Source organism: Medicago sativa, chromosome 6 (assembly GCF_051527215.1).
Source record: "Medicago sativa cultivar Bolivia chromosome 6, Bolivia_mono, whole genome shotgun sequence".
Classification (NCBI taxonomy): Eukaryota; Viridiplantae; Streptophyta; class Magnoliopsida; order Fabales; family Fabaceae; genus Medicago; species Medicago sativa.
In genome coordinates, this window is record NC_140754.1 from 12,958,700 (window position 1) to 12,972,843 (window position 14,144).

Below are 14,144 nucleotides of genomic sequence, written 5' to 3' on the forward strand. Positions count from 1 at the left end.
TCAGATATATCAACTTTTATTTACTCGAATTTCTCTTGTATATAAAACCTAAGGGAGTGTATAATTTGAATTGAATACAATTCAATTGATAGACTTTATCCATGACATATCTACGTGTATAACAAGGAGGTCAGACGCTACTAACGTTTTAAATTCTAAATTTAATATTTTTTATTTTTATTCAGGCTCTCTACCAAAACATATTTAAGTGTTGTAGTGTTCACAAACTTTTCAATTGACTTTTGATTTCATATATCCGCTCATGTCCAAAAATAAACAGGTGTCCACTCCTCGCTAATTTCTTATTTTATTTTTTAAAAAGGCATTATTGAATTAAAAGAATCAATGTAAGCCATTGACTCTTAAAACCGAACCGTTGGATTTACTTCTACTTTTCTCCCTATTACCATCAATAAGGTGACGCCCCTCACATCTTCTTTCTTCTCACATTTGATCTCTCTCTCTCTCACTCTCTCCACATCGATATCTCTCTAAAAACCTAAGACCCTGACCATCCACTCGACCCCCTTTTTAGCCACCATGAGCCACCTCTTAAAAATATAAATCCGTTAAACAATTCTTCATAGCCTACTATACAAAACCCTTTCATCGGATTCGCATTTTGGAACCAAGAAAATTGAAGGTTGTCTCATCTCTCTTTCTCATTGCAATTTCTAGAGTCGAATGTGAGTTCTTTTTTTTTTTCTTTCTTTCAATCGATCCCCTTTTTATAATTTCATTTTTATATTTTTCAACTACTTCTCCTTTAATACTTTCTTTCCTTTCCTCTTTATTTTTGGGTTTCGTGGATTTTCTTGTGAAGATTTCATTTTTTGTGACATGCACGAGAGGTGTAAATTTTGACAGATTGATGATATAATTAAAATTTTGAAGCATATAAATGTAATTATTTTAGTATGAAATTTGATGTAAATTTATTGAACGCAAATGGGTTGCATGACTTCATGTATAGAGTTTTCAAATGGGTTGGCCTGGTTCAGAGGTTCGACTGCATAAATGGACCAACTCAACCCAACCTATTTATAGCTGGCCACATATTCTAGAAACAGACCCGATCTATGTGGTCCATGGGCCGAACTAGCCCGTCTCTTTTTATTTTTATTTTTTTATTCACTCTTTTTTTTTTTTTATATATTCGTTCTCCACAATTATCTATTTGCTAAAATATGATTGAATACTCATAGAAATGTAAATATTTTTTACATTAACATTTAATATTCATTAAACTCTAGATTTTTTATCAAAAAAAAAATTAAACTCTAGATTTATTCATTCAATTGAATCAAATTAGTAATTTATAAGCTTTAAAAGTTTAACTAAATTTATCCATTTTTATTAAGTTTACATTTTTTTTAAAATGTAGTATTTTTAACAAAAATGAACGAAAATATTGATACTGGACCAGCCCAAAGCCTGATGGGCTAACCTGCTCCGGCTAAATTTTTATATGGGCCAAATTGGTTAGAATAAAAAAAATCGGAAAATTGCTTTTCTGACATAGAATACTTCCTATTGACACAAGTAAATGACGCTTTTACCCCCAGCGGCAGTTAACAACCGTTGGAATAGGCGCCGGCAGTTAACTGCCGCTGGCTTCCAGCGGTTGTCAACTGCCGCTGGAAGTTGGTTTTCTACACAAGAGGTTTTCTGCACATGCCCACTCACCAAACTTCCATTTTTTTAATTGCTTTTCTGACACAGCTTTATTGAGTTACCTTACCTACAACTACAAGCCTTTCATATATATTCATAATAAATGTGTGTCACAATTCACTCTAACTACAATCCTCTCTTTACATTTTCCTTATTGTGGATTTCTTCCTCTATTTATTTCATTCAACATTTCTTTGTCAAACACTAAGTCCAACTCCAAACCATTTTTTTTTGTTTTATTTTAACCATGAAGGGATAGAGAGAGGGATACTGACAAACATCATGAAAAGAGTCCACTGGTAACGAGACTGAGCATTCAAACCAATAACAGTGCTAGAAGGGTGTCGGATTATAGTGTAGAGAAGCCAAACATGATAAATTAACAACACCAATATACCAACAGGAATCAAAACATAATCCAAATCCTTTATTTCCATCTTCTTTTTCTTTGCAACTACTTGCTTTGGAAATCACTACTTCTAGATCATCACTGTCCCTCTTTTAGTCTATCTTCTTCTGCCTTAAAAAGTTTCAATTTTGATTAATGGGTACTCTGTTTTTTCTTTTACGACTTCAAAAAAAAACAACAGTGTTTTTGTTCTATGAGGGGGAGAGAGAGAAAGAGAATGAAAAGATGATGATAGTGGCAATTAAATAAGAAAAGCAATTAAAAAATGGAAGTTTGGTGAGTGGGCATGTGCAGAAAACCTCTTGTGCAGAAAACCAATTTCCAGCGGCAGTTAACAACTGCTGGAAGCCAGCGGCAGTTAACTGCCGGCGCCTATCCCAACGGTTGTTAACTGCCGCTGGGGGTAAAAGTGTTATTTACTTGTGTCAATAGGAAGTATTCTATGTCAAAAAAGCAATTTTCAAAAAACCGAATATATTTAAGTTAGGCCTGACTCAAAATATGGATTAATAGGTCGACATATTAGTCCAATCTATTTTGACAGCTCTATCCATATATGGGATGACCTATGGTGGAGTCGGGTAGATAATGCTTCCCCCACATATTTTACCAATATTTATGGAGTCATAAGTTTTTTATATTGAAGGATAAGTTTTTTATTTTATTTTTCTCATATTCCAATTATTCCTAACACATTTTTGACACTACAATCAGTGCATAATCTTTACACTCTTTCTTCAACTCATATCCTTTTCATATCCAAACAACTTTTAATATTCAATTAATATTTTAAAAAATATATAAAAATGACGGATTTTGTTATTTGAACCACATCAACATATACATGAATCCTTAATTTCTATTCCTCCATTTGGAGAGACAACAAGAAAACACAAACACAATTACTTTTTGCACCCTGACTATATTTTTTGCAATCTCTTATAAGAAGTGGAATCTCCCTCTACAACCAAAAAAGGGTTAAAAAATTTCACAAATCCTCCTTAATATAAGAAAATAAGATGCTGTGGAAAATACATATTTGCCCCATTCTACTTTTCTGCCACGTCACACTTTTAAGGGTAAAACATGTCTAAAATTTTTTCCTACTTATCTACTTCTATCTACTTCTACTTCTACTAAAATTACTTAACTACTCATACCTACTTTTCTTTATTTAATAATAAACTTTTCTCTCTCATCTTTCTTTATTTATAATAATAATATTTTCTCTTTCATCTTTATTTATTTAATAATAAACTTTTCTCTCACATTTATTTTTTAATAATAAACTTTTCTCTCTCAATCTCAATCTCACTCTCCTCTCTTATTTTTTTTCTTACCAACTTCCTTCATTTTTCCCCATTCTACTTTTCTCTCTTCATTTTCTCTACTAAATTTCAATTTGGTTTTACTAACAAGTTTTTTTTAGAGAAAACTAACAAGTGTTGTTGTTATAGCCGAATATGATTTTGTATTTTACGATAACACTATTACATAATACGTTAATTATGTTTTTCCACGGTATGCATATTAATATTTTTCACACTCAAACATTTAGTACATAAAATCAATTATTATTGTTATTTATTAACTTTTTTTTTATATCGTCAATACTAAAACAAGAACAATATTATAATATACTATGATTAATCATACTTCAATTTTTTTTAAATGTATCACTAAAAAACCCGTTGGAGTGTATAATTGTAACACGAAACCCATTTTAGTAACTACAACGAGTGATCAGTTTTAATTAGTATTTTTTTTAATATCTCTAATTAAACACCGCAATTGCCTAAGTTTTATTATTATATTCAAAAAATATATGTGGGTGTATGAACTATATATTAATAAAAATATATATGAGTATATGTTTGTTTATGGGAATATATTAATATATTAATATTTTTTACGATAACACTATTATATAATACGTTAATTATGTTTTTCCACGGGATGCATATTAATATTTTTCACACACAAACATATTAGTAAATAAAATCTATTATTATTGTTATTTATTAGCTTTTTTTCATATCGTCAATACTAAAACAAGAACAATATTATAATATACTATGATTAATCATACTTCAATTTTTTTTAAATGTATCACTAAAAAATTTGCCTGAATTGTATAATTGTAACATGAGATCCATTTTAGTAACTACAACGAGTGATCGATTTTAATTAGTATTTTTTTTAAATATCTCTAATTAAACACCGCAATTACCTAAGTTTTATTATTATATTCAAAAAATATATGTGGGTGTATGAACTGTATTTTAATAAAAATATATATGAGTATATGTTTGCTTTATAGGAATATATTAATATATTCTTATTTATGTAATCTAATGAGAACTATATATACTGATAAAATATATATGAGTGTATGAACTATATATTAACAAAAATATATCTCACTGTATTTTTTTACGGGAATATGTTAGCATATGTTTATTTATGATATTCTTTCAAAAAAAAAGTTTATTTATGATATATATTTTACGATAACAAAATTGTATAATGCATTAATTATGATTTTTCACGGAATACTTATTAGTATTTTTCAAACTAAAACATATTAGTAAATAAAAACTATGATTATTTTTATTTATTAACTTTTTAATATCGTCAATTCTAAAATTAAATATATATTTGTTCATATTAAAATTTAATAATTTTATAATTTTTTATTACTACCGATCAATATAGACATTATTATGCCTTGAATACTTTACATATTTTCACCATGGACAAACAAAAATCACTATTGCAAGCGCAGCCGATACTCGACACGCGGCGGAGCCGCGGCCATACAGCGCGGCGAAGCCGCGCTACCCGTGCTGTAGGATTATCTCTAAAGTAATGATAATTATTATACACTTGAAAAATTATCGTTGCTAAATGTTTTATACAATATAGCTTAAATGCACGGGTTAAGTTGTCAATGACTAAACTAATACTGATACACTGGACATGTTTAACTTAAATACACGGGTTCAGTTGTCAATGACTAAACTAATACTGATACACGAGACATTTTATCATTGATACAAGGTTTATAATAATTGTAATACACGGGCCATGTTGTTATTATACACTTGAAAATTTGTCGTTGCTAAATGTTTTATACAATATAAAAAATTCTACACAATGTTAGAAAGGGATAAGGTGGCTATATATTAAAGTTTCATAAATTGCTAAAATGCATAAGAGAAGTTGGTATCGATTAAATAGAACTATTATACTTGAGACAAGCTGTCGTTAATAAAATTCACTAAAACTTTGACATTAATTAAACGAAATTATCATGCACTTGAAAAGATTTGTGATCTTATTTCATAATTAACTTAAATGCACGGGTTAAGTTGTCAATAACTAAACTAATACTGATACACGAGACATGTTTAACTTAAATGCACGGGTTAAGTTGTCACTGACTAAACTAATACTGATACACGGGATATGTTATCGTTGATACAAGGTTTATAACAATTTTATTTTAATGAATCCAAATATCATAAAATTAATTATACAACCACTACAAATAATTAAATAATTATTCACAATCTCATTATTATTAACCTTCACCCTATATCTTTTTGTCCAATCATTCTCTACTTTTAAACGACATTTTATTCATTAATTATTAAATACAAACTTATTTTCATGACTACTAAAACAAAAATTCATTTTCCATTACTTTTGTACATGCTATTAATGCATTATTATCTAAATTTTCCATGGAATAATTTAAATATCAAACTCTTACTGAACCCGTGCGAAGCCGCGCTACCCGTGCTGTAGGATTATCTCTAAAGTAATGATAATTATTATACACTTGAAAAATTATCGTTGCTAAATGTTTTATACAATATAGCTTAAATGCACGGGTTAAGTTGTCAATGACTAAACTAATACTGATACACTGGACATGTTTAACTTAAATACACGGGTTCAGTTGTCAATGACTAAACTAATACTGATACACGAGACATTTTATCATTGATACAAGGTTTATAATAATTGTAATACACGGGCCATGTTGTTATTATACACTTGAAAATTTGTCGTTGCTAAATGTTTTATACAATATAAAAAATTCTACACAATGTTAGAAAGGGATAAGGTGGCTATATATTAAAGTTTCATAAATTGCTAAAATGCATAAGAGAAGTTGGTATCGATTAAATAGAACTATTATACTTGAGACAAGCTGTCGTTAATAAAATACACTAAAACTTTGACATTAATTAAACGAAATTATCATGCACTTGAAAAGATTTGTGATCTTATTTCATAATTAACTTAAATGCACGGGTTAAGTTGTCAATAACTAAACTAATACTGATACACGAGACATGTTTAACTTAAATGCACGGGTTAAGTTGTCACTGACTAAACTAATACTGATACACGGGATATGTTATCGTTGATACAAGGTTTATAACAATTTTATTTTAATGAATCCAAATATCATAAAAGTAATTATACAACCACTACAAATAATTAAATAATTATTCACAATCTCATTATTATTAACCTTCACCCTATATCTTTTTGTCCAATCATTCTCTACTTTTAAACGACATTTTATTCATTAATTATTAAATACAAACTTATTTTCATGACTACTAAAACAAAAATTCATTTTCCATTACTTTTGTACATGCTATTAATGCATTATTATCTAAATTTTCCATGGAATAATTTAAATATCAAACTCTTACTGAACCCGTGCGTTAGCACGGGTATACTACTAGTTATCTTTAAAAGGGTTTGCTTCTCTTCCTTTTTAGTCATCACTCTTCTTTTTCTTCTTATTTGTGCAATGAGTGAAGAAACTAAAAATATCTTTCATTTGTGAGCAGAATCAACAATGTTGGGGCTAAAAAAGGTGGTGATGACTATAAAAGCTAAAATAAAGTCATTGAAGAAAAAGAAGGAATATAATAAGGTGGAGAAGAGTGAGAGTATGAGAATGGAAATAAGGAGCAGGAAGGCCAAAAAGCTCATTGAAGAGACTCTCAAAGTAGCTGATTCACCTAAGTCCAAAACTTTTGTCTTATGATGATGCTTTAGGTTTTAGAACTTTTTTTAAAATAAATTATGATTGTAATTAAGTTTATTTATTTTGTTCATCCTATGTTGTTTCAAAGAGATGTTGGTAACATCCACCATGAACCAATCTAACCAAGTGTTAGTGACATGACATATTTGTGGTGAATATAATTCTAGTAGTTGGATATTGCGTGAGGAACATGTGTTGTATTTTTTATTTGTTTTTGATATATGGGTGAATGTTTTCTCTGTGTATTTTATGACATAAAAATTGATGAGACCAAATAAAAGTATAATTTAAATAAAAAGGTAAAAGCTTATCTAGCTAATTTTTTGGTAATATTTTCTTTTATAAAATATGTGGTTCTTTTGAATCAGTGTGTTACGAATTAAAACTTATTTAAAAGAGAATTAGTCGTTTGTGTAATATGGCTTGACTCGAAATATCAGCCTTCACAATTGTAGGTGGATGATCAATTTCAAAAATACATTTTTTTTTAAGATAAAAAATACAAAGAAGCTAATAATAATGTATTTTTATTAGCTTGTTAGCTAAAGTTAACAAAAATACATTCTCTTTTTTAGGGGTTGTTAACAAAAATACATTCTCATTAGCTTCTTAATTATCCTTATCATATAGACACAAATATATATGACTTTGTTAGCTTATTAAGGTCACATGTTTTTGTTAGACGAAGTATAAATATGATCTGACATTCACATACATAATTACGATGTTACAAGTTTGAGTTGCATTTGCCGGTTAAGGTAGAACACGCATGATTTATAGTCCGAACAATTATTACGAATCTCATTGCTTTTAGATATATTTCCAAAATTAATTTCATGTCTCTTTTTTATTTTTATTTTTGACAAAATGTCTTTTTTGATTTTTGATCCGCCCAATTATTGTGAATCTCATTTCTTTCAAAAAAAAATTCCAAAATTAGTTTCTCATCTCTTTTTGGTTTGATGACAAAGAATCATATTAAATTTTTACAAAACGAGCATAATCACTTTTTTGGGTTGATGATATAGACACAAATGGAAAATTTTAGGTTCAAATCCGAATAACCATCTTTGTGGTATTTGGCTGTAGTTTTCATGCTGTGAAGCAAACAAAGTGGGGTTAACAATGGAGGACAAGAAGATCATGTACAAAGTGGTTTCTGATAAAAAAAAAACAAATACCTGCACATGAAAAAGAAAGTTCAAAGGAACCACAAAGATACTTTGAAAAGAAAATGACTTTTGCATGAATGTCTCATTCAAATGCCTTTGTCGATATATTCATACCACCACACATCTTATTAAAAACATGACTTATCAAAGATATATAGCAGGGGGAAATATTCAGTGACAGAACAACGCTTTTTATCTTAAAGATTTGGAGGATATTTATTTATCTTCTAAATTGTGCTCTTCCCGTAAAATTATAATTTAGAATAGTACTAAAATACACAAGAGCACTAAAATAAAATTGTGAGTCAATTCTAACTTAACAAGACGTTCTTAATTCGAATTCAATCATAAGAATGGAACAATTTTTTATCATCCATTATGATCCTACTTGGTTTAGCACAATTCACACACAAAATTACCAAAAAGTATAAAAAAAATAAAATGATTGAAATTTTCAACTAAAACTACTCGGTTTAGCACAATTCACACACAAAATTACCAAAAAGTATAAAAATCGGTTTAGCACAATTCACACACAAAATTACCAAAAAGTATAAAAAAAATAAAATGATTGAAATTTTCAACTAAAACAATTTAAATTAATAAACAGCTCACAATGTTTTTAATGAAATTTTCTAACTCACTAATAGTTTTTTTTTCCTTTTCAATTTGATCAATAACTCACTAATGTTACAACATCAATCAGCTATAATCACATTATTTGGTTGCTACTACTTGGGGGATGTAATATACGAGAAATATAATATTTTTTAGAGGGGAACTATTAAATGTTGGGGATTTGGTGGAACATATAAAGTTCATCTCTTGGTTTTCATTCACTGGGAGAAGGAGTAGAATTTTAAATTATGTATTTTTTAGATTGGTGGCGAAATCCTTTAGCATGCTTAAAATGCATCTAAGGATATCCTTGTAAAAGTTTGAGTATCACTTGCACTCAAGTTAGTACCTCTATGCTTATGAAAAAGAAAATAAAAACATCAGCTATAATCACCCAGCACAGGTTGAGGCATTTCGTTGAGTTGAGCACATGAACAAGGGACCGATAATCCAATTCAATCACAAGATTAAGGCCAAAGTCGCAAACAAGTTCATTCGTCATGCAGACTTCTATTGTCTCAGCGGACCGTGAGCAAAGTCGAGGCAATAATGATACTATCAGATTCATTTCTGATATTTTTCATTAATCCTACACATTTAGATTTAGATAGAGAACCTAACATACATAAACACGATCCCTGCATTGTCGCCTTTATTTAGTGATGTTCCACTTCAACAGTCATGTGCTTACAATTGAACAGAATTATAAAGTGAAAGTTCAGTTGAACTCTCTCAACTCATGTTAAATCACATGGCGAGATTACTCCTAAACAGATAACCAAATCAAATTGAAACGACAGATGTTGACAATTTGAACTCGCTTAAAATACTATAGTTTTGCTTTGAATTTTACAGCATGTGAAAGCTATCCCCCACAATCACAAGTACAACAAACTTCATACTAGCAATATTCTTAGAACATCATTTAACTCTGAAGACACTTGGGCGTTCCATGAGTCATAGTAATGGATGGATACAAAAGTGCTTACTAATATAAGCGGTTACGATAAAGCATTCGAAGTTCCTTGCAAGAAGTGCATGTCCATGGTCGCAATGGAGGGTCCATGCAATAAGAATGAATTCTTCGACATCGACAAACATCACAATTCTCAAGTAAATCTTCAGGTTCCCGACCACCGCAAATTACACAAGCACCTGCCTGTGAGGACTGTATAAGCAAAATACAAGTCACAAATCATACTACAGTAATGCATAAACTTCCAGCCAAAATGTGTACAGTAAAGATTAATGAGTTATTCTAACATATCATCAGAATTCAGAAGTGCGTTGTAGAATAAAATATTAGGTTAAATATGTTTTTGTCCCGTAAAATGAGCAAATTCTAGTTGTCTCTTAAATTTTTTTCTTTGGTTTTCATCCTTCATGTTAGAATGAAAGAATCTTATCCAAATATTTATCATTCACAAAATTAAAAAGCGCAGGTACTACTATTTGATTTAAGTTTTAAAATAGTACGAGAATATTAAAAACAATTAAGGATAAGCCAACAATAAATATAGTTTAATACGGATAAGCATACCTCTAAGCTATTGTCTGGAAATTCTTGATCAATTGGGATATAAAAATCTGAGCTAGTGTAATCACATGGAATTGTCTGGTAGTATGCTTTTTGATCACTGGTGTCTGCATGCTCAACTTTCATGATCTTCATAATACTTGCCTTGCACAAAGGACAGTTTGAAACTTTCCCCATTGCTTTCTATAAATATTGAAAAACAATAATGAGAATGAAAGAAACATTGAAAATGACATCTATAGAGTAAAGTTATACAAGACTGTCAAATGAGTTCTACATATTCGATTCAAAGTTCCGTATATAAACCATAACCTATTGTAAGGGAAAATTAAAATAAACAAAAATACTACAGCAACAACAAAATCCTTTTCACAGTTGAAAATCGAAGATGCATTGGAACGTTTTTCCGGTAAGAATGAAAGGATAACAAAGCATATAACCAACTTTCAAATTCATTCAAAAGAAAATAGCCAGCATAAGACAAGACTATACTAATCAATTAATAGGCTCTGATGTATAATAATAAAAAGATATTGGCAAAAGACATACTCTGCGATCAACCCAACCCTGGATGCATGAAAAACAAAAACGATGTCCGCACTCCAAAATCCCCCTTGTTGAACTGAAATCTGTCCAACATATAACACATGACAACTCATTTGACGTAGGGGAGTCATCAAAATTATCAACCACATCACCATCGGAGAACTTTTCAGCAGCACTGGAACATAAATCTACTGATGTTTGTGTCAGAGGAAGGGGATCTTCTATAAACAAAGTTGAATTTCGGAGAGTAGATATATGATTCGAATCTCTGCTCTGCTCAATGCCATCTGAACTTCCATCGATAGTTCTACTTTGACTAGATAGTCCAGCATCAAGTCCTTCACTATTTTCTTGAATATTGTCAATATTGACATGGCGAGAAAGGCTAGATGTAACTGCAGCTTCAGTGTCTTGCCTATCTATTTCGCAAAGTTGGTCATCTGTGTTTAAATCCAAAATTATAGGGGCAAACGTCACTTCACCATCATTTTTCACAACCCTTCTTCCTTTACGAGAATGTCTAGCCGTGGTACTAACATCATTTCCTCTATTTCTTTTACCTTTCCTTGACAGTCTAGGTGGATATGAACTTGACTCCCCATGCTTGAAAAAAGGAAAGTAGAGACAAATAAGATTAACGGACAATCAAGAAGAACATAAACATAATTCATTTACTTGGTCCATCATATAACATAATGCACCTACAGGATTGTAATGCCCTTCTATTTATGGGATTAAATAAATTCATTGTATGTTTGTTCTTGTACCTAAAGACACATGCATAAATAACAAGTTGAGAAAATGGATACGCATTAACTGTTAACATGAGTATTAATTACACCACATATCACATCCTGAAAGCTGAGCCCTATTCAGAAAATTAAGCAACATATTTATGAATCAGAATTCAGAACATGCTCGGAAACATGAAAATGAACATTGCATATAACGATTGAATTCTTAAAAAAAAAATATAACGGTTGAAAAGGAGCTAGAGGCGAATAGAGAGAGCAAAAAGCCTGTTGTTACCTGTTTGAGTAAAGAAGAATCTTCCAAAACAGAAATTCCACAGACCCCAGAACTGAAGTCAGTATTTTGCCTTTCAGACACAATATCACATGATCTGCCTCTGACCACTTTATTCTTGGACAAGGTACTTGCTTGAACATTGACTGGAATTTCCATTAATAATGGCCCTACTTCTTGTCCACTGAAAAAAATAATGATAATAATAAGTTAACTTAAGAACAAGTGTTCTCCAAATTTTACTAGACAGCAGATTATAACAAAGGGAAGCATCAGTAACATGAACTCCAAACTAAATAACCGCCTTATTTGTTAATAAGGTCAATGATGCTAAACCTCAAACTACAAAACAGCCTTCAGCAAGCTCAGACTCCACACAGAGAAGCCCACCACATAACATAAATATACATAACACATAACAACAAAAACCAGTGAGGTTTAACTCGTCAGCTTTTACCACTAACAACACTCAAAAACAATCTTTACTTAAAATTTAAGCTACTAGATTCAGGTCTACGAATGGTTCTATACCTGTAAAAGTAAATTTCAGTTTAAACCAGACACGACCCAAAGCAAAACTTGTCACAGCAAATTGAGCAGTTTATGCATTTCCAAAAGTCATTTAAATTCACACTCACAAAATCCCATGGTGCTGTCTTTTTTCTATCAAAAGGCCCTAATAATTTTATAAAATCCAATGCATTTTGGTATAATTCTACAATAATTGGGAAGAAAAAAAGAGAGAACAAAATCACCTTTGCAAAATATAAGAACCTTCTGGCACACGCCTTCCTTCCTTTATACAGTCTTCAACCCAACGGTGGTTGACTATATATATTCCTAACTTACGGGCAATGTCATACTTCTTTCCTTCAAACTTCCAACACACCTGAACATTCAAACACAATATTCAATTATAAACAGAACATAAACTGAACAAGAACACAGAATGCGATTAAACAAATGTCATCAAACCTATATCTATGTAAAATTAAACTAATAAGTATCTAAACATTTGGAGAACTCTTGTTTAAAAGCTAGCTACAAAGGAGAAAAAATTAAGCCACTTAAACGCTCCACTTAGCATCTCGTAGACGCATAGTACTCAATGTGGAGCATCGGCCTCACATAATAGTGTTGTTAAATAGCTGCTATAGCGGAGCTATATCTCTATTGCATAGCGAAATTTGAACAAATCGTTATTGTTCATTGATACGCCATTTGGTATAAATTATTGTGAAATAGCTGCACTATAACACTCATGTGTAGCGGAATTTGAACAAATTGCTATTTTTTCCTATCCGCAATTGACAACACTACCCATAATACACAATCCCTATCATAGCCTTTCGCTGAAAGCTGACATCCCAGCGGCTTCACTCTACAACACTTCATTCAGCCTCAAATAGTTTTCTGATCAATTCTATAAAAAAAAATTCCCTCTCTTCAACTTTTTTCTTTTTAATTTCTAATATTCAAATTTCCTAAAATTTCACTAATTCATCCACTTCATCTCTAACAAATTAGCGAAAAAAATCCTAATAAAGTTAGATTTTGTTAAATCTGAACACTGTATACAAGCAATCGAACTACACAACAATCAAAAAGCTAAATTCTTTAACGAAAACGAAGAAACTAACTAACCAGATGCGTAATTGACTTCGACATATCTCCAACGTAACTGGCACCGGAACGCGAAATGAGCTTAATAAGATTGAATCGCTCGAGTTCACGGTAACCACTCACTGTTGCAACCACTCGATCCATACCTTGAACCTTACAACCTGCTCAATCGAATTCAGCAAGGAAAAAAAAAAGTAAAATTAAAAAAGGAAAAGCGTCGAATTCAACAATTTTAAACAGAATCGAAACGAGAATTAGAATTAGGAGAAATTGAAGTGAACGAAACCCTAACACAGTTGAAGGATTCGATTATGAGCTGAAACTCGAAACCCTAGAGAGAGAGAGAGAGAGAGAGAGAGAGAGAGAGAGAGATTAACCTTTGTATTGTTCAGTGAAGAAGCTATTGCCGGGAAAGTTCAAAATTTCGAAATTTTGAAGTGAAAAAGAGATTAATAAAGAGTTTAA

General features: G+C 30.8%; 1 protein-coding gene and 1 long non-coding RNA gene across 4 annotated transcripts; one reads left to right on the forward strand and one right to left on the reverse strand.

The window, feature by feature from the left end:
- Positions 1-431: 431 nt before the first annotated feature.
- On the forward strand, positions 432-7,342 carry LOC146912951 (uncharacterized). The gene is made up of 2 exons (XR_015013213.1): positions 432-686; positions 6,958-7,342. It is a non-coding gene; the product is annotated as an uncharacterized LOC146912951 (long non-coding RNA).
- Positions 7,343-9,369: 2,027 nt separating this feature from the next.
- Positions 9,370-14,144, reverse strand: LOC146912952 (zinc finger (C3HC4-type RING finger) family protein / BRCT domain-containing protein). 3 transcript variants are annotated; one of them, XM_085716250.1, is made up of 7 exons: positions 14,057-14,144; positions 13,701-13,840; positions 12,812-12,945; positions 12,060-12,240; positions 11,034-11,633; positions 10,488-10,667; positions 9,370-10,115 (listed from the first exon to the last, which is right to left on the reverse strand). In XM_085716250.1, the coding sequence occupies exons 2-7, from the start codon at positions 13,821-13,823 to the stop codon at positions 9,936-9,938; spliced, it is 1,398 nt and encodes a 465-aa protein (XP_085572376.1). In that variant the 5' UTR covers positions 13,824-13,840; positions 14,057-14,144; the 3' UTR covers positions 9,370-9,935. The 3 variants fall into 3 exon arrangements, with proteins under 3 accessions (XP_085572376.1, XP_085572378.1, XP_085572377.1); XM_085716252.1 differs by lacking the exon at positions 14,057-14,144 and adding an exon at positions 13,966-14,032; XM_085716251.1 differs by lacking the exon at positions 14,057-14,144 and adding an exon at positions 13,972-14,018.